Source organism: Octopus sinensis, linkage group LG14 (genome assembly GCF_006345805.1).
Source record: "Octopus sinensis linkage group LG14, ASM634580v1, whole genome shotgun sequence".
Classification (NCBI taxonomy): Eukaryota; Metazoa; Mollusca; class Cephalopoda; order Octopoda; family Octopodidae; genus Octopus; species Octopus sinensis.
This window is the reverse complement of record NC_043010.1, coordinates 28015044-28036873: the sequence shown is the minus strand read 5'-3', so window position 1 is coordinate 28036873 and position 21830 is coordinate 28015044. Positions and strand designations below refer to the sequence as shown.

Sequence of the window (21830 nt, the reverse complement as noted above, 5' to 3'; positions counted from 1 at the left end):
CATCAACCAGGGCTTGTAGGATGAGAATGCTGTCAGGTACATTGTACCTGAGTTTGAGAATTTGCCACCACCGTCTTTGTCTTCTTTCCTCTTACTCCCACCCACTCTTATATAATGCTGAGTAACTTTGTAGTTCCTCTGTTGTAAGACAGCTGTGCCTGTCCCTCTATCATTGGTGGGAAACTCTCAAGAGAGCCGAATGGCAGAAGTTTTTCAGACAAGAAACCCCATTCAGGCAGGTGTTTTGACCCTTAACTTCTTATACTCCAAGCTGCATCAAGGTCATGACTCCTGGGTGCCCTTGTGCATTTAAATTGCTTGGAGATTTCATCTAGTTGTTACTCCTCTCCATTGACTCGGCTTTCAAACTTAAAGAAGAAATAATTTTGGTTGTCTGATGTCACGTAAAAAGCACCTTTCGAGTGTTGGGCCTCACGGAGGCGATGACAGATAACCGGGACCTTTGGCAATATGCTGTGTGTGAGAAGAAGACCCATCAAGCCAAATAAAATGGTAGTCGTGGCAGGTACTGGTGTCATGCAAATGGCACCTGTGCCAGTGGCACATAAAAGCACTCATTACACTCTTGGAGTGGTTGGCTTTAGGAAGGGCATCCAGCTGTAGAAAACCATGCCAAATCAGACGAGTCTGGTGCAGCCTTCCTGCTTACCAGCCCTGGTCAAACTGTCCAACCCATGCCAGCATGGAAAGCGGACGTTAAACGATTGATGATACTTTAGTCTCTCAACACCTGGAATAAAGCCACCTCCCCATCTACAACCCTTCTACAACCCCACTCTGTTGAAGCGGCATCTTGTTTTTCTTGCGAGTTATTTGGCAAACTCACTGGGGCCTGTATCGCAAAAAAAGAGACATCCAGTATACTTTGAGAAGTTGGTGTTAGGAAGGGCATCCAGTTGTTGATATCTGACTTGGATCCTGTTCAGTCATACAGACTATGCCATCATGGAAGACAGACATTAAATGATGATGATCCATGTAATCATTAAAATTGAGATTAACCTATGTCTTGTGAATGGGTCTTAAGAGAGAGAAAGAGTGTAGAAGTGTGTTCTGTGTATGGCTAAGAGGTTTGCTTCTTAAACATGTGGTTTCAAGTTGAGTCCCAGTGTGGAACCTTGGGCAAGTTTTTCTAGTATAGCACCAGGCCAGCCAAAGCTTGTGAGTGTATTTGGTAGACAGAAACTGAAAGAAGCATGTTGTGCTTGTATGTATGTATGTATATGTGTGTGTGTGTGTGTGGGGGGGGGGTCCTTGTCTTGACCTCATGTGATGGTTGTTAATGACCATCATTGTTATACAAGAGGTATCCTTCGTTTCTAGTCTTCCATGGAAACATGTCGTATTGTGGGCAAGTGTTACTTTGCTTGGAAACAGGTGAGGGCTGATAACAAATAATAATGATATCCAGACAGAGAAACTGCCTCAATAAACTTTGTCCAACCCATGCAAGCATAGAAAAGTGGATGTTAAAATGATGGTGATGATGATGATGATATGTATTGATTTTCAATTGATATAAATTTATTTTTTATAGGGTCGCACTCTGCAGAATTGGCTGGAGAAAGAAGGTTTAGAAGTATGGCTTAGCACTGAACTTGACTCCAGTAGATGCTGCCAACAAAACGGTAAATGTATATTTAATGGTTAAATTTCTTCAGGGTGAGCTTTTCCAATTATTTTCATCTTTTAAATTGCTGGAATAAGCGCTTTCAGTATTTAAACCCTTTTGTTATCATGTCTGTTTTGAAATATGCTACTTTTATAGCAGTGACTTGATCAATTCCTAGCAATATCCGAAGAAGGAATTTTTATATTCCGAAATATTTTATCAGACTATGAATAATTAAATTCTAACAGTTATTATGGTCCAGTCTGCATTGTTGTGCCATTCAAGACACGTTATTTTATACTACTTTTGTTTCAACTAATTTTTCAAATAATTTTGTCATTGATGGTTTGTTGCTGACTTAATGTGGCAGTCCCAGGAAAGGGAAGAATGCTCCTGCTATTTAGCTCCAGGAAACATCATTTCCAGTTGGCTATGTGACACAAGCATTCTGTGTCCTTAAGTTTTCAAACAAATGAGATAAGCACTGTGAAAACTTAAGGACACAGAATGCTTGTGCCACGTGGCCAACTGGAAACAATGTTTCCTGGGGCTAAATAACAGTAGCATTCTTCCCTTTCCTGGGACTGCCACATTAAGTCAGCAACAAACCATCACTTTATTAGGCTGCTACTGTATAAATCTCTCTGAGAGATTTAGAAATACAGTTTTTCTAATTTTGTCATTATTAAGCTGGTGCTTGGAACAAATTATCTTGGACTTTTGTTGGAAGGTTTCAATTTAGATCACTTTAACCCTTTTGTTACCATATCTGTGTTGAAACACACTGCCTTAGTTTTGGTTAATTTTCAAAATAATATACAAGTTACTAAAATAATGTCATAAAGTAACATGAAATTTTTGGTGGAAGTGTTTAATTTAGACCACTTTAAAACAAGAAAATTTTGTCATAGAATCTGAGATAGCTTCAGTAGGTTGGTACCAGAGAAGCACTAAATATTATTTAGCTTCATTTGTCTTGGTATTCAGTTCAGATCCTGCTGTAGTTGTCTTTGACATTCTTCCTCTCCCAAAGAAGCAATAAAATAAGTACCAGTTATATACTTGTATTCCCAACTGAACATATCTGACCATTTACCAAAAAATCGATCTTGTAGATGTTAGGCTAAAGTATTGAATAAGTTGCTTAATTTTTCTTTCATTCTTTTCCCCGTTTCGTACTGAAATTCTTTTCTCCTTTAATTCTTTCATTCTTTGTAGGTTCCACTCCGATCGAAGATCTCCGCAAGTTCCAAGAAAAGGCAGATGAAGCTGCTGCCATTATATTTGTCCTGTCTGATTCTTACGCTACAAGCAGGACGTGTATGCAACAAGTAAGCAAACTGTTTTTGTTTCCTTGATATTAAGTTTAAAGATCATTTTGGGTTCCGTCCCACTGTACAGCACCTTGGGCAAATCTTTCTTACTAAAACACTGGTCCAACCAAAGCCTTGTTATGTGGAGTTCATACATGGAAACTGAAAGCAGCCCACTGTGAATGTGTGTGTGTGTGTATATATATATATATACATATATTTATATAGATGCGTGTATATGTATAGATGTGTGTGTATGGGTACACCCTTGTCTAGATTTCTCATGATGGTTGTAGACAAACATCACTGTCATACAGTCTTGTGTGCAGAAAATGTTTGACCATGGAGAAATATTACCTTGTTTGGAAACAGGTGAAAGTTAGAGACAGGAAGGGCATCAAGCTGTAGGAAATCTGCCTCAACAGATTCTGTCGAAGCAGAGAGAAGTATATGTTAAATGATGATGATGATAATGATGAATTTTTCAGAGAAGACTTCATTATTCTAAGGTTATAACAGAAGACTGTAGTGAAGGTGCCATGACTCAGTGGTTAGAGCATCAGGCTGATAATCATGAGGTAGTGAATTCGAATCCCGGACCGGGCTGCGTGTTGTGTTCTTGAGCAAGACACTTTATTTCACATTACTCCAGTTCATTCAGCTGTAGAAATAAGTTGCAACATCACTGGTGCCAAGCTGTATCGACCTCTTTGCCTTTCCCTTGGATAACATCAGTGGTGTGGAGAGGAGAGGCTAGTATGCATGGTATGCCTGGACTTTGCCTAGGAGGGTAACTTTCTAGGTGCAATTCCACGGTTATTCATGACCGAAGGGGGTGTTTTATGTTTGTGTTTATAATAAAAGACACTTTCCCAAGGTGCTATACAGTTTGACTTGTAAAAATAAAAGCCAAGGATAATTTCTTCCATATGCAGAGGGCCAGAGATTTTGTGGGAATAAATTGATCTCAGTAGTGGAGTGGTCTTGATATTGTGCAATCATCTTCATCTTACAAGCAACATCTTTCATTTCCAATCTTCCATGAAAACCAGTTCTGCCATGTGAAACCACCACTAGAAATGCTATTCATTCAAAGTCAGTGAGAGAGCTTGAATGTGGTTGCTAGATCAGTTAGAAAATATACTTTCCTCTGCTTCGACAGAATCTGTTGAGGCAGATTTCCTATAGCTGGATGCCGTTCCAGTCTCCAACTCTCACCTGCTTCCAAACAAGGTAATATTTCTCCATGGTCAGACAGTTTTTCACACAAGACTGTATGACAGTGATACTTTACATGGAAATCAGTAAGGGTTGGTTAAAAGGAGGATATCATCATCATCATCATCATCGTTTAACGTCTGCTTTCCATGCTAGCATGGGTTGGACAATTTGTCTGAGGACTGGCGAACCAGATGGCTGCACCAGGCTCCAATCTTAATCTGGAAGAGTTTCTACAGCTGGATGCCCTTCCTAACGCCAACCACTCTGAGAGTGTAATGGGTGCTTTTACGTGCCAGTCAGGTGGTACTGGCAACAGCCATGAAAAAATCGTGTATTTTTTTTTTAATAAAAATCTGAAACAACAAATTCTCTCTGACCCATGCAAGCATGGGCATGAAAACGACAATGATGATGAATGTGGTCAATTTAATTGATCCTGCCCACTAAAATATGTAAACTGTTTTTTGACACAAAGGCAATATTTTTTTCCTATACAGGAAGTTGCATTGTCAACCAAATCAAAATGAAGATAAGATTCTCATATAACCACTCAAACATTTAAGATTTTGTGATTTTTAAAAACTGGAGGTAAATTTGTCTTGCAAAGTACTTATTGATAGGGTCGCCAAGTACCTTCCAAGGTGGCACCACATATAAAGCACCCAATCCACTCTGTAAAGTGGTTGGCATTAGTAAAGGTATCTAGCTGTAGAAACCATGCCAAAACAGGCAATGGAACCTGATGTGGCTCTGGTCTTGCCAATTCCTGTCAAACCATCCAACCGATGCCAGCATGGAAAACGGACGTTAAATGATTAAGATGGAGTAGAACAGTGCAGTATTTCTCCATGGCCTTTGCAGTTGCTCCCAGACTGGTAGAATTAATGCACTTTTGTGTTCTGATCAGTGTGTTTTGGGTGGGGCACAGGGTAGGAAGAGATTCCAGAAGATTACAGGTCTAAGGAGAAATGTTTGGTCAATGTATTTTGTGAAGATTGGGGAAAGAGTATTTAATTAGGTGAAGTGGTTTATAGAAATACCCTTTGTATCAATCCATCTATTCATTCACAGGCAATACCCATATTTAAAATTCATCCTTGATGTAGAGTCTGTTATAAAATCTGAATATAAACTTGGATTTAATTAAAAATAAGAAAAATATATATATAGACTTGGATGGCACGTAAAATGCATCCACTACACTCTCGGAGTGGTTGGCATTAGGAAGGGTATCCAGCTGTAGAAACTTTGGCAGATCAGATTGGAGCCTGGTGCAGCCTTCTGGCTTGCCAGTCCTCAATCAAACCGTCCAACTCATGCCAGCATGGAAAGTGGACATTAAACGATGATGATGATGGATTTAATTAAAAAGAAGACCAAAAAATTTTTAAGGAGAGCCACATGGTTTTAAGTCCTAAATACTGATAACATGCTGCTAAGTGATAAATCCAGATATAACTACCACTAGAAATGCTATTCATTTGCTTCATTCAAAGTCAGTGAGAGAGCTTGAATGTGGTTGCTAGATCAGTTAGAAATAGTAGCCAGATCTCTCTCAAATGAAGGACAAATTGGATAATGTAGTTCTCAATATACAGAAAGATGAAGTAGTCATTTCTGAACTGCCTTTGATAAATAAGCTTTCTTATTAGGGACGGCCTGGGGCTAAACAGCAACAAATCTATAATCTTGTTTTTGTGTCATTGGGTAGCCGTGGCAGACCTTGATTTGGCACCGCACAGATCCGTGTGATGCCAAACTGAAGAAAGCTCTAAGCTATTCCCAAACATTTTATTCACTGACATCCAGTACCGTAGCTTACTAAATAACCGTTTCACTCCCTTCTCTAAGAGATATCTTTCTTTTTTTTTTACAGGCATTCTACTGTGAAAATCGTAAATGGATGCTTGCCCTGAAATATGAGAATTTTGAAATGCCTTCCTGGATGTGTATGCTTATTGGGATGTTACCTTTCAGGGTAAGTATTTACACTTCTTCTTTCATGGTTTTATTTCTATGCGCTTCTGCGGGTACAGGTAATGGCTGTGTGGTAAGAGGTTGCTTCCCAACCACATGGGCTTCAGTTCAATTCCACTGCGTGGCATCCTGGGCAAGTGTCTTCCACTATAGCTCCAGGCTGACCAAGCCTTGTGAGTGGATTTGATCGATGAAAATTGAAAGAAGCCTGTCGTCATGTGTGCCTGTGTGTTACTGCCTCCTTATTTGACATTGCATGATTGTAGTAAACAAGTTTCACTGTCATACAAGCAGTGTTGTTCCTTTCCAATCTTCTGTGGAAACATCTGTTCAGTGGGGAAGTATTATCTTACATGGAAACAGGTGAAGGTTGGTGACAGGAAAGGCATCCAACTGTGGAAAATTTGCCTCAGCAAATTCCATCCAACCCATACAAGCATGGAAAAGCGGATGTTAAACAATGATGATGTATAGCTGCAGACTCGTGGTTGTAGGATCGCGGTTTCAATTCCCAGACCGGGCGTTGTGTGTGTTTATTGAGTGAAAACACCTAAAACCTCCACGAGGCTCTGGCAAGGGGTGGTGGCGACCCCTGTTGTACTCTTTTGCCTAAACTTTCTCTCACTCTCTCTTCCTGTTTCTTGAGTAACACTGCGATGGACTGGTGTCCCGTCCAGCTGGGGGGAACACATACGTCACAGAAACCGGGAAACCGGGCCCATGAGCCTGGCTAGGCTTGAAAAGGGCAACGTTTATCATTTTATATATATATATAGAAATGGATGCATGGCATTCCATCATATAATAACAAAATAGTAAATAAAACATATGCATATATACATACATATATGTACGTACCTACATCTATATGTATATATATACATGCATATATGGGTACAGGACACCAAAACAACATCGAACGCAATGAGAAACGAAAACATAAAAACAAAACCAAGGAAATGGACATTTTTCTTAAACAACGAAAAAATAGAGTACAAGACATACAACACAAGGAAAATTCCCCTTCTTCAGCCGCCTCTGTTTCATCTACTCCGCGTTTTGAAGGTAAAGGCGAGACACGACTTCATTGAAATAGTCCTTCCCGCAAAGCAAATTAAATAAAATGTGGGTTCTTTTGTTTTGGAGGGGTAAAAATGGTAACACAAACAGGACAGTAAAAACAATATAGATAAAAACAGTAAAAGACAGGACAAGGAGAATAACAGTAACACAAATATTAAGGGCTGTTAAGCCTGAACGAATGAAAAGATATTTTGAACGCTTTGAGAACGTCGAGAGAGACAGAGGAAGCCGTCTACACTTGGTGGAAGCAGAGTCAGAAAGGCAGTAGTGGCCCTCTCGTTGCGTGTCAGCGACGGGAGGGAGATATACACACACACACACACACACGTACACCCATGATGGACTCTCCCATCGAAGATGATGTATGAGCGTTCAGCTTTTGCCGAACGACTGGCACAAATGATTTGTTTACATTTATCAAATGCAAGTGGTGCACCTTAGCTCGCTCTCTGCCATCAAATCAATGTTGCCTGACTCTGGTTCATGGTGCAACGTGCGTCAGGTGTCGAAATGATCACAGAGCAATGTGAGATGAAGTGTTTTGCTCAAGAACACAATGCACCCCCACCTCACCCAGTCTAGGAATTGAAACAATGTTCGCTAGATCGTGAGTGCACCATCCCAACCTCTAGGCCATGTGCCCCTCCCCTTCCCTCTCTCATACACACACACATTCACATATCTCCAAATATTATTATTTGTTATGTTAGAAGGAAAGTTGCTGTTGCCATGGCTTTCTCAGTTTCTGAAAGACATTTGCGATTAATGTGGTTGATTTTGCTTTGTTTTCCTTGACTGACCAAACCTTGTTCCTCTTTTTAGCTTCTTGTGAGATGGCGCAGACAAAAACTAGAAGAAAAGAGAGCATAGACACCTTCTTGGTTTACTGCACGTCATTTTACGTTTTCCTTTGTTCCAGGATGTTTGGCAGTCGGATTTCAAAGAACAGATGATGAAGTGGATACATAAAATTCTTAATCCTCAGACAAGAGTTTCCGTTGATCAGGAAGGGGTCTGCGAAGCCAAAATCAAAAGTATTGTGAGTAAAGAACATTTTGGTTGTTGCTATCTCTTTTCTAAGCGAGATAACTCTTGTAAAGTTGCTTTCTTTTCTCTCCCCTAGCTTACTCATTTACTTCCCTTTGGTTCTAATTTTATTTTAGAATTCTCCCCATCCATGCTTCCAAACCAACTAATGATGAAAAGTATTCCAACTGTGGCCATCCTATCATTTTGAGGCTATGAAAAACTTCATTATGCGAAATATCTTTTCTTTCCGCTATTTCTAGTGGGATAAATATTCACATATAGCCACTGTCCCTCTTATTGAAACGTTAAATTCTAAAGTTAATAAATTTTTGACTGTTCATAGCGTTTTAAAATTTGGAGAACCACTGTACTAAATACTCCCTAATAGACAGTTTACAATGTCAATATGCCCCGCCGCCCTCGTAGGTTATGGGCTTGTTTGAAGGAGGGGAGGGGTCGATTAGGGAAGAGGTGTGAAGTGGACGGGTCGGACTGGAGATGCCGGAAAGCTCGAAGAATGGTGCGTTGTAGAGGTAGGGTGGTGGGGTGGTGAGGGGAAAAGGGAGGCAGGAGACTGCAGGGTGGGTTCAGGGGAAGAGAGCAGATGCACGGTCTACGGAACGTGCTCTGGCAAGGGCGGTGTGGATAGTGGTGAGGGGGTATCCACGTAGGATGAAGTGGCGAGCCATAAGTTGAGACTGCTTCTCAAAGTCATGGTCGTCACTACAGAGCCTGCGTAGATGGAGGAATTGGGAATAGAGGATGGAAAGCTTGGTGTGTTTGGGGTGGGAGGAAGAGAAGTTTAAGTATGAGTGTGAGTCTTTGCGTTTGTAGTGAATGGAGGTGGTAAGAGTGGAGTGATGAATGCTGACCGAAATGTCAAGAAAGGAGACAGAGGTGTTGGAGATAGTGCAGGAAGAGCAAGATGGAAGGATTTAACGAAAGAGAGGAAGGAGTCTAGATGTTTGCGGGAGAGTGAGGTGGCACCGACACAGTCATCAATATAACGACCGTATAGTTCGGGAGTGGGACCAGTGAAACTAGAGAATATTTGGGCCTCAACATAGCCAACAAACAGGTTCGCACAGTTGGGGCCCATTTGCGTTCCCATGGCCACTCCCGAGAACTGTTGGTAGAACTCGCCCGTGAATGAGAAGCAGTTAAGAGAAAGGACAAGTTCAGCCAGACGAATGAGTGTGGAGGTGTCGGGTTCGGGGTTGGGGCGGAGGTCGAGAAAGTGTTGAAGTGCACGCAGTACTTCGTGGTGAGGGATGACTGTATAGAGGCTCTGGATGTCCATTGTAAAGAGGAGTTTGGAGGAGCCAGGAGGAAAGGAGAAAGAGTTGAAAAGCCGGAGAGCATGGTTGGTGTCGTGGATGTGAGAGGGAAGAGATGCCACTAGGGGTGCAAGGACATGGTCGAGGTATTTTGAGATAAGCTCGGTGGGGCAGTTACAGGCGGAGATGATGGGGCGGCCAGGGTTGTTGGGTTTGTGGATTTTGGGGAGGAAATAAATGGTGGGGTTGCCTGGGGTTCGGACAATGAGGTTGGATGCGGTGTGGGGGAGACGGGAGGATGAGATGAGGTCGTGGACAGTAGAGGAGACCGTCTGTTGGTAGCTAAGCATGGAGTCAGAGGACAGAGGGGAGTAGAAGGAGGTGTCAATGAGTTGGTGGAGCGCCTCGGCCCTGTAGAGGTCCACGCGCCACACCACCACAGCTCCACCCTTGTCGGCTGGTTTAATGACAATGTCAGCACGCTGTCGGAGGGAACGAAGAGCCGAGAGTTCGGCTGGGGAGATGTTGAGGTGGCGGTGGCACCTGGAGAAGTTGAATCACTCCAATGCGTGCTGACAGGCACCCACGAAAAGATCCACTGCTTGGAACTGGACGGGGGCAGGCGTACAGGGAAAGTTTACGAAAAAGAACAAAAGACGAAGACAGGTGGTGTACAAAACAAACAGATGTATTAGTATAGCGCTCAGGAAATAGAAAGTCTTTTACGTTTCGAGCCTACGCTCTTCTACAGAAAGGGACACAGAAAAAACAAGGAGAGAAAGCTGGAGAGAAAAAAAACGTGTGTAGTGGTTAACGATTTATCATAGCATCTGACTCGGATAAAATGGTCAGACCATTTTTATATATATATATATATAATGTATGTATATATTTATATATATATGTTTGTGTGTCTGTGTTTGTCCTCACACTATCGCTTGACAACCAATGTTGGTGTGTTTATGTCCCCATCATTTAGCAGTTCAGCAAAATGAGACAGATAGGATAAGTACTAGGCTTACAAAGAATAAGTCCTGGGGTCAGTTTGTTCAACTTAAAAACCCTTTACTGTGGTGCTCCAGCATGGCTGCAGTCAAATGACTGAAACAAGAAGAAAAAAAAGAGTAAAGGAGTAACAGGCTTTGGACTTACCAATGCCTTGTAAGTGGATTTGATAGATAGAAACTATGCAGAAGCCTGTTGTGTTACTTCCCAACCACATGGTTTCAGGTTCAATCCCACTCTATGGCACTTTGTGCTTTCTACTTTAGCCCTGGACTGACAAAAGCCTTGTGAGGGAATTTCATCATCATCATCGTCATTTAGCGTTTGTTTTCAATGCTGGCATGGGTTGGACGGTTCTAAAGGAGCTGGCAAGCCAGAGGGCTGCATCAGGCTCCAATTGTCCGTTGTAGCATACTTTCTACAGCTGGATGCCTTTCCTAATGCTGACCCACTCTACAGACTACTGGTTACTTTACACGTGATGCTAGCACGAGTACTGTGCATGTAGCACTGGCACAAGTGCCATGCACATGGTACCGGCATGGGTACTTTTCATATGGTACTGACACGGGTGCTCTTTATGATGTCCCAGCATGGGTGTTTTTCAGCGGAAACTGGAGCCAGCCTGTCATATGTGTGTGCACATGCATGTCTCCTTGTCTTGGCATAATGCAACAGATATGAACCCGCATTATTTAGTTTTGCTTTATTTATAAACTAGCTGGCCCCATGCTGTCAAAAATGATGGCTGATTGTAGTATTTTTATATATAAATATGGATGGTAAATCAAATTAATACACTTGTCAAAGTTATCTAGTGGTTGTCTTTTGAGATGTGACATTGATCATCGTCTGTTACTGAAAGAATGCTGGTTCACACATACAAAGATTCACATACTTCCCTTGCACACATACACACACATACACTCATATACACACACAGGGTTGAAACACTTTGGTTTTTCTTTTCAGCATTGAATGTTCACCATTCCACTTCCGTTGCACATGCACACACACATTCACATACCTCCATTTTACATACACACACATATACTCACACAGGACTGAAATGCTTCCGCTACCAGTTTGCCATCACCCCTTCCTTCCTTATTCATCTGTCACCCCTTCTTTTCTCATTCATTTGTTGTGATGGAGTAAAACACAGGAGTATTATTATAGTGGATGTTTCTATTCTTCTTTTTAGATTCGAGAACTGAAAACGTCTTTTATGTTGGAAAGATGTATTTATATTCTTGGCAAGACTGAATTGACTGAATTTGACAGAAATATTTGTATGTAAGTATTTCATCAACTTTATGAGTGCATTTGGTTGGTGGAAACTGAAAGAAGCCTCTCATATATATATAAATATATATCTGGATGTTTTCTTTGAATTGTCTATCTGGATGTTTTGTTGTTCCATTTTTGTATCACCTAACTGTCCAGATGTTTTACGTTCTTGTCCCATTTTGTATTTTATACACACACACACACACACACACACACACACACAAACACACACACATAATCATTCAAAAGAAAATTAAGAAAATGGAGATATAGCATTTAATAAAAATTTATTGTCTGCAAAAATCCAACATATTCTCTTACATATTCTCTGCTGAGATGATTTGAAAAGACAACACCTAATAACCTAACAGTATATCTTTTCTACCCTTCTGAAGAGATTTTGCCTAATATAATGATGTAATAATTGCCATTTTAATCTTTAGGCTTAATTGAAACAGCTGTAAGAGAATATGTTGGATTTTTGCTGATAATAAATTTTTATTAAATGCTATATCTCTATTTTCTTAATTTTCTTTTGAATGATTATAAACCTTGATTTATATTTAGTCCTGTTATTTTATGAATATTATTATTCACAACAAATATTAAGTAATGAACCAGTAATTCATCGGATATTACTATCCTTTAATGAAGCTAATTTAACCTTTAAATGAATGTCTACATATATATATATATATATATATATATATATATATATATATATATAGATAGTTGTTGTTAGGAAGGGCATCCAGCCGTAAAATCCCTGCTAAAACAAACACAATAGCCTTGTGTAGAGTTTCTCCCTGACCAGCTCTCGTCAACAGTCTTACTCATGCATGCATGGATGATGGAATGTTAAATGATAATGATGAAATACTTGTGCGTATATTTTTGTGTTTGTTGCCTACCACCATTTGACTACTGGTGTTGGTTTGTTAACATCCCTGTAACTTAATGACCTAGTAAAAGACACTGTCAGACCAAGTACCAGGCTTTGGACATAAGTTCTGAGGTCAATTTGTTCAATTAAACCCTTCAAGGTGGCGCTCCAGCATGGCCACTGTCCAATAACTGAAACAAATAAAAAGATGATCACGTGATCACATGATCACATGACCTACCAGGTTATCAGATGTTGTTACACATCACTGGTCACAATGCATTTTGTATTGTCTTAGCCTTCAAATAATGCCACCCTGTTGGCTAGGCAAGTAGACCAACATCCCCCTTTCCCCCGGTTGAAAGGCGGACTGGAGCCATGTGAAAATGAAGTGTTTTGCTCAACACGCAGCCCTATCAGGGAATTGAACCCATAATCTAGAGATCTTGATGTGCAACAGCCTGACCACTAAATGAATGATAAGAGAAATCCCAACTACTTCTGCTGCTTGTTCTACAATTTCTCTTCTCTTCTTTCTTTCTTTATTCTTTTCCAGGGCAATTGGTAAAAGTCTTGCTACAGTTCCAAACATCCATCTTGTTTCCTCTGGCTGCTATGGTGCTAGTCAAGTCATCTGCCAAAGCTACCTTGATTCTCTGTCAGACATTCCTGGTCCAAAAGCTCATGATCCTGTCCTACATATTCTTCCAAAGACTGATAAAGAGGTAGGAGACAGGCTTCTTTTTATGGTTTTTGTTGTTTCTTTTTGTTTACTTCTTTCCCTCTCTTTCACTTGAAACATCTTTTCTTGGCGAGCCCACTAATGCTGGTGCCACAAAAAATGGAAAAGCGTCCAGTACACTCTGTAAAGTGATTGACATTCAGCTGCAGAAACCATTTCAAAGCAGTAATCGGAGCTTGGTGCTGCCCTCTGGCTCATCACAACCTGTAGAGTCATCTGACCCATGCCAGCATAGAAGATGGACGTTAAATGATGATGATGATGATGATGATGGAAGTTACTTTGGTTACAATAAATGTCGTGGCTGATGGGAGATGTGTTTGGTGATAAAGTAACAGAAGAGGACCCAACAGTAAAAGGCTATCTGTAACTTAGCAGTTCAGCAAAAGAAACTTCTAGAATAAGTACTGGGGTCAATTTATTTGATTAAAAAATTCTGTAAAAGAAAAATAAAAGATAACAAAAACAAGGAAAATAATAAAAAATGGAAGGTTGACTTTGCTTTTCATCTTTTCAAGGTTGATGAAATAGATACCAGTTATGTACTAGGGTTGATATAATTGACTAGCCCTCACTCTTCAAATTTCAGGCCTTGTGCCTATAGTAGAAAGGATTATTATTATTTTTATTATTATTATTATTATTATTATTAAGGTGGCGAGCTGGTAAAATTGTTACCATGCCACGCAAAATACTTAGCAGCATTTCATCTGTCTTTACATTCCAAGTTCAAATTCTGCCAAGGTTGACTTTGCCTTTCATCCTTTTGGAGTTAATAAAATAAACTACCTGTTGAACACCGAGGTCAATGTTATTGACTTACCCCATCCCCCAATCTTGCTGGCCTTGTGCTAAAATTTGAGATCTTTTTTTTAACCTCTATGTGCACCATCTGTATGACAGATTAGGGACCATTGATGTAATAGAAATAAACAACAAATTATTCAAGTATAACTGACTGGCCTCTGTGCCGGTGACACGTAAAAAGCACCATCCGTTCGTGGCCGTTGCCAGCCTTGCCTGGCCCCCGTGCCGGTGGCACGTAAAAAGCACCATCCGTTCGTGGCCGTTGCTAGTCTCGCCTGGCCCCTGTGCCGGTGGCATGTAAAAAGCACCATCCGTTCGTGGCCGTTGCTAGTCTTGCCTGGCCCCCGTGCCGGTGGCATGTAAAAGCACCATCCGTTCGTGTCCGTTGCTAGTCTCGCCTGGCCCCCGTGCCGGTGGCATGTAAAAGCACCATCCGTTCATGTCTGTTGCCAGCCTTGCCTGGCCCCCGTGCCGGTGGCACGTAAAAGCGCCATCCAGTCATGGCCGTTTGCCAGCTCCGTCTGGCACCTGTGCGGGTGGAACGTAAAAAGCACCCACTGCACTCGCGGAGTGGTTGGCGTTAGGAAGGGCATCCAGCCGTAGAAACACTGCCAGATCAGACTGGGCCTGATGCAGCCTTCTGGCTTCACAGACCCCATTTGAACTGTCCAACCCATGCTAGCATGGAAAACGGATGCTAAATGATGATGATGATGATGATGATGAACAGATTAAAGTCCTACCTTTGTACACCTTTAATTAAGTTATTGTTTTGAAAAATATATGTATATAAAAGGCTCCATTTGACTGTAATATCTTTATGCTTGTGTTTTTAGAACCAAAATCATCGTATGAAACAGAATCCCGATGGTACCTTCCCTCCTCTAGAATTTGGCAAAACATTTTTTTATGGTGACAACACCTGGCAACGCGACACCATGATGTCCCATACTTTTGAACTTTGTATCCTCTTTGAAGGTTTGTCTTAGATTTTGAATCCTAACTGTTTATTTAGTTAAGAAGATTATCATTTTTTTAAGCTTTTAGAAACGAAAATATTTTAACCTTTCTGATACCAGTCTGTGACTGCCCCTGATTCTATGGGATAATGATCAGAGATCAAACTGAGACATGATATAGATATTAAAATATTCTTCATTTATAAAAATGGTTAATAATCAAAAAAATTGAAGTCATTAACTCGTCAGACTTTCTCTCATTAAATTTATTGATGTTTCGTCTCTGCCTCTCTCTCTTATATGTGTGTGTGTGTGTGTGTGTGTGTAACACTTTTGATTCCAGCCTGTCTGTGACAGTCCCTGATACAAACATCCTGTTTTTAAGGAATCTAAATTAAAACATTCCACCAAAAATACCTGTTAATTTGTGTTCCAAACACCAGATTAATAACGGACAGAGTTGTTTTACTATATTCTTCAGTATTTTCAAAATTAAGTGAAACAAAGGCAGAACATTTCAACAGAAATGTAGTAACAAAAAGGGTTAAATAAGGTTTGATTGTTGAACGTTGGGCCTCAGGTATGGTTGTTGAATGTTGATAAGTGACTGAGACCTTTGGCGTTATGACATGTTTGAGAAGACTCATCAAGCCAAGTGAAATCATTATCGTGGCCAATGCCAGTGTCACGTAGCTTACACCCGTGCCAGTGTCACATAAAAATACCCGTACTGGTGACCCATAAAAGGCACTCTCTACACTCTTGGAGTGGTTGGAATTGGGAAGAGCATCCAGCCATAGAAATCATGCCAAATTGGACTGGAACTTGGTGCAGCTCTTCGGCTTACCAGTTCCAGTCAAACTGTCAAACCCATGCCAGCATGCAAAATGGGTGCTAAATGATGATGACGATGGTGGTGGTGGTGGTGGTTAGAGACATATTTCAATGAAAGACAAGACGGTTGTGGTTGGGATGCCTTTGATCAAAGTTCTGCGTGATCAGAGCTTACCTGGGGAGCAAAACAACAATAGTCACCGAGAAGAGGTGAATGATCCTTAGCATGATTGCTAGAAATAGCAACCAAGTCTCCTTAAAATCTTCTATTAAAAAACAAAAACAGTGACACATTAAATAATGTAACCCTAGATATGCTATCTGAAAAATAGACAGGTGGTGCTCAGTGTATGAATGCCTTCAATCATGATGTCTGCTTGGTTAAGACTGACCTGGGGCTGCATAAAAATTGAGAAGATAAATGGTCGTCTCTTTGCCAAAAGCCATTGCTATAAGAACAAAATATGTGTGTGTAAAAAATAGGTGCAAGCATGGCTGTGTGGTAAGAAGTTTGATTCCCAACCACATGGTTCCAGGTTCAATCCCATTGCATGACATCTTGAGCATGTATCTTTGTATCTTTTACTATAGCCTAGGGTTGTCCAAAGCATTGTGAGTGGATTTGGCTGAAAGAAACTGAAAAAAACTCATTACGTATATGTATGTCAGTTTGTGTGTGTGTATGTTTGTATCTCCTTGTCTTGACAATGTTTGATAGTTGTAAATGAGTGTCACTGTCATACAAGCAGTGTCATTCATTTACAATATTTTGTGAAAACATGTCTGATTTTGGGGAAATATTACCTTGCTTGGTGACAGGAAAGGCACCTGGCTGTAGAAAATCTGCCTCAATAAACTTTGCCTGACCCATGCAAGCATAGAAAGGTGGACCTTAAAACATTGATGATGATAAATGGTTTACAGTTCTACACCATATGCCCGTGGGCATATGGCATAGTGGTTAAGAGCACGGGCTACTAACTCCAAGATTCTGAGTTCGATTCCAGGCAGTGACCTGAATAATAATAATGATGATAATAATAATAATAATTAATAACATCGAAAAATACCTTAGGAATGACAACCCAGGTTCAAAATTTCCCCAAGTCACCTGATGAAGGCTGGAGGGTGCATCAGCCGACATAACAAACAAGATGAGGACAAATATCTATCAATTGTAAATAGTGTAAATGGTTTTTAATTGCTGAGTCTGGAAGAAAGGTGGAAGTGGTGCCCATGGCCTTCATAGTCCCTCCTGAACCTGTGAGATTGATGGCATTAATCTCCCTCTTGAACCTTTCTGTGGGGAAAGGCATGAGCAAGGAGGAATTTCAGAGAGATGGTGTTCTGAGAAGGAATGATTGGGACTTGTGGTTATTGTCTGAAGAGGTGGGAAATTGGACAGAGGAAAGGGTGTTGAGAGGAGGGCTCTTTTGAGACATTAGAAAATGCAGCATATACACGTTTAAAACCCTTTGAACCTGCAAGTAGGTTTTAGTGGATGCTGTTTCATTTAACTACCCTTCTGGAAGATGCAAAAAGCAGGTGGCTGCATGGTTTTGTGTTTATGAATGAAAATAACGATGTTTCTGCCAATTAACGATCCTTCAACTCAAAACCATAGGCCTGATTGCTTTTGTGTCTTCCAGGGTTATTGCCAAAGGAAATTGCACTCGTTGAAGCATACTCAAAGTCAAGTTGACAATAGCGACCAAATTTCTCTCAAACCCTAACCTATTGCCAACAAAAAAAAAATGAAAAGGACATAAGGCTGTGTAGTCCAAGATACATTTATGTCTTGGACCATATTAGATATTAATGTTGTATGAAAAATTAATAAAGACAGAAAGATCATCACTGGAAAGCTTCTAATCAAATGTTTCCTGGTTCATTGACGGCTTCAGCCTAAAACACACTCAAACCAGCACTCCGTCAGTCAGGGTGACTGGTGTTTCAGTTAAGCCAATCAATGGAACAGCTTGCTCATGAAATTAACGTGCAGGTGGCTGAGCACTCCAGAGACATATGTGCCCTTAATGTAGTTCTCAAAGAGATTCAACCTGACACAGAACGTGACAAGACTTGGCCCTTTGAAATACTGTGTTATTCATTTTTGCCAGCTGAGTAAACTGAAGCAATTTGGAATATAGTGTCTTGCTCAAGGACACAAAGCATCACTGGGAATTGAACTCATGACCTTATGATTATGAGCCAAATATACTATCCACTTAACCACTTGCCTTCACATACACAGACACATGCTTATGCATACACAAATGCATACACAAACATGCACATATTAGCACGTACACACAAGCACACATAAACACACACACATACACATGCATATGCATACACAAACACACACACAAACACGCACATACTAGCATGTACTCACATGCACAAACACACACACGCACACACATGCATATGTGTACACAAACATGCACACACAAACACATATACTAACATGTACACACAAACACCCAAGCACACACACACACACATTCATAAAGCCATGTTTGTTGAGAATTCCTCCTGCAATGTGTGACTACATCCTTTGCAATTTTTTTCTCCCCTGTGACAGGTAGCAGCGATGTCTCCTATATAACCCAGCAGTTTGTATGGAACGAACACATTGTTATCCCAGTGAACTGCTACAGAAATAAAGAAATGTTGCTGGAGAAAATATTTGAGGTGAGATCATTTTCTAATCAGAGGGATTCCGTTTGTTTGTTTTATCATTTTGTTGCCTTGGTTTTTTGATAAAATTGTGTCACATTTTACTCACTGCTGTACATTCACACATTGTAAGGCAGATAAGGGCCAGGATGTGTGTGGATAGATAGATATATGAGAGAGGGGTTGGCTGTGAGTAAATAAATACATAGGGTAGGCAGTAGGAATTAATAAGGAAATTTGTCAACAAGAGAGCTTATCACTATTGAGATAATATAAAAATATACTTCAACAACAGAATATTTACACACACACACACATACATACACATGCATAGTTATGTGTATGTATATACATATATGCATATATAATATATATATATATATATACATACACACACACACATATATACACACATATACATACACACATACATACATACATACATACATACATACATACATACATACATACATACATACATACATACATACATACATACATACATACATACATACATACATATATATGTGTGTGTGTGTGGAAGGGTATGTAAAAGTGTATCTTACACAATAAATAATGAAATGAATTCAATAAACATAGTCACAAGCCACCCTTATGTACCCCTACATCACCCCTCTCCTCACCACTGCTACACCTTGCACATCATCTCCCCCACCCCCACCTTCTAACCTACCTTCCTTCCTGAGCCATTTTTATCTCTCCCACCTTACCACCACCTCCTCTCCATTACATTTCCTATCAACTGCACCTCTACCCCACCCTTGCTCATCGTTCACCACATTCACCTCCATCCACCCCCTCCGCCATTTCTAATCACGTGTTACTCCCTGCCTCCCCTCCCATGACCCATGGTCTATATCTTCTCTCATTCTTACCTTCTTGTACCTTGTGTGTTTGCTCTGGCACTCTATCACTATCTCCTTCAACTACTCCTATCCACCCCTATTTAAGGTAGGGTAGCCATGTATCTCCTCCGCAGCAGAACACCAATGCTTGTCCCTCTCTTTTACTTCAGCTTTTCAACACCTGGCATAAAACTGCCCCACTCCACCCCAACATTCACACATTCTGTAGTGAAAACTTTTCATTTTTTCCTTTTGTCTGTCTTGGTTGTGTGATAAGAAGCTTGCTTCCCAACCACATGATTCCAGGTTCAATTCCACTGCATGACACCTTGGGCTAGTGTCTTCTAATATAGTCAACCAAAGCCTTGTAAGTGGATTTGATAGATGGAAACTGAAAGAAGCCCATTGTAAATATGTAAATAAATATATTCATATATATACATATTGTTTTTGTATTTGGTTTGCAAGATTCTTTATATGAATTTGTGTGCTGAAGCATATTTTATTGTGTCTGGGGAGACTCATTCTCTTTTAGTGCCTTATTATTTAACACACTCCCTGGTTCGATTTCCACTCATTTACTTACCTATTTTTTCTAAAATTTTCATTGCATTTTGTCACCTTTTCAATAGTCGTTGACTATATATATATATATATATATATAATTAAGTTTGAAAACGGAGAGATTTAATGGATACAAATTAATAAATTTATTAACATCTCCACCTACAATTGTTTTATTTCTCAACCAAAATTAAAATTACAAAACATTTGTGAAGATGTTAATTAATTAATAAATTAATTTGTATCCATTAGATCTCCCTGTTTTTAATCTTAATAATAATGTTTGATATTTTATGATATTCTATATAATATATTCATTGAATAAATATCTCTTCAAGATACAATATATTAAACCAGTGTATCTTGGATAAAAATATCCCTATAAGGGGTCTAAATATCCTCATAGTAACTATATATATATGTATGTATTTATGTGTGCATGTTTATATATGTGTGTGTATACATGTGTGTGTGTGGAGGCACGATGGCCCAGTGGTTAGGGCAGCGGTTTCATGGTCGTAGGATCGTGGTTTTGATTCCCAGGCTGGGCGTCGTGAGTGTTTATTGAGTGAAAACACCTAAAGCTCCACAAGGCTCCGGCAGAGGGTGGCGGCGAACCCTGCTGTACTCTTTCACCACAACTTTCTCTCACTCATACTTCCTGTTTCTGTTGTACCTGTATTTCAAAGGGGCCAGCCTTGTCACACTCTGTGTCATGCTGAATCTCCCCAAGAACTATGTTATGGGTACACGTGTCTGTGGAGTGCTCAGCCACTTGCATGTTAATTTCACAAGCAGGCTGTTCCATAACCAATGGAGTGCCATGATGATACATGTGTGTGTGGGTGTGTATATGAGAATTAAAAGACACTAGGTAACTGTGTTAGTCTAACCTGAAAACAGCAGCCATACCCTGAATTATGCCTTGGATTTCATGCAATAAATTAACATTTTTATAATCAATAAAAAATAATTTGGTTTTCTTTTTGCATGTAGAAAATGATGCTTCTGGGTGCAGACTTGGCTGTGTGATTACAGAGCTTGCTTCCTAACCACATGGTTTCAGGTTCAGTTCCATTGCATGGCACTTTGGACAAGTGTATTCTGCTATGACCTCAGGCCAACCAAAGTGGATTTGGCAGATGGAAACTGAAAGAAGCCTGGTGTGTGTGTATCATCATTTAACATCTGTTTTCCATGCTGGCATGGGTTGGACAGGTTGACAGGAGCTAATAAGGCCAGGAACCAAACTAAGCTCTGTTATCTGTTTTGGCATGGCTTCTATGACTGGGTGCCCTTCCTAATGCCAACCACTTTACACAGTGCACTGGGTGCTTTCTGTGGCACCAGCACACTTTTCAGTGTACCTATGCACCTTGTTGCACCTGTGCATTTTTATGTGGCATCAGTGCCAGTGCACTTCGTGACACCAGTGCATTTTTACATGGAACCAGCACCAGTGCACTTTGTAGTACTGGTGCATTTTTATGTGGCACCAGTACCATTGCATTTTTTATGTGGCACCAGCACTGGTGCACTTTGTAGCACCAGTGCATTTTTATGTGGTACCAGCACCAGTGAATTTTGTGGCACCAGTACATCTTTATATGGTGCCAGCACCAGTGCATTTTTATGTGGCACCAGTGCACTTTGTGGAACCGATGC

At 40.3% G+C, this 21830-nt stretch overlaps 1 protein-coding gene across 4 annotated transcripts in view; it reads left to right on the top strand.

Annotated features, from left to right (window-relative positions):
- LOC115219292 overlaps window positions 1-21830 on the top strand; it is a 93713-nt gene that overhangs the window by 51166 nt on the left and 20717 nt on the right. For all 4 annotated transcript variants that reach the window (XM_036508755.1, XM_036508754.1, XM_036508757.1 and 1 more), the window contains 8 exons: window positions 1559-1649; window positions 2852-2964; window positions 6044-6145; window positions 8147-8266; window positions 11743-11834; window positions 13268-13436; window positions 15097-15238; window positions 18641-18750. In XM_036508755.1, the coding sequence (XP_036364648.1) occupies window positions 1559-1649; window positions 2852-2964; window positions 6044-6145; window positions 8147-8266; window positions 11743-11834; window positions 13268-13436; window positions 15097-15238; window positions 18641-18750 (939 nt within the window). The remainder of the gene's footprint in view (window positions 1-1558; window positions 1650-2851; window positions 2965-6043; window positions 6146-8146; window positions 8267-11742; window positions 11835-13267; window positions 13437-15096; window positions 15239-18640; window positions 18751-21830) is intronic.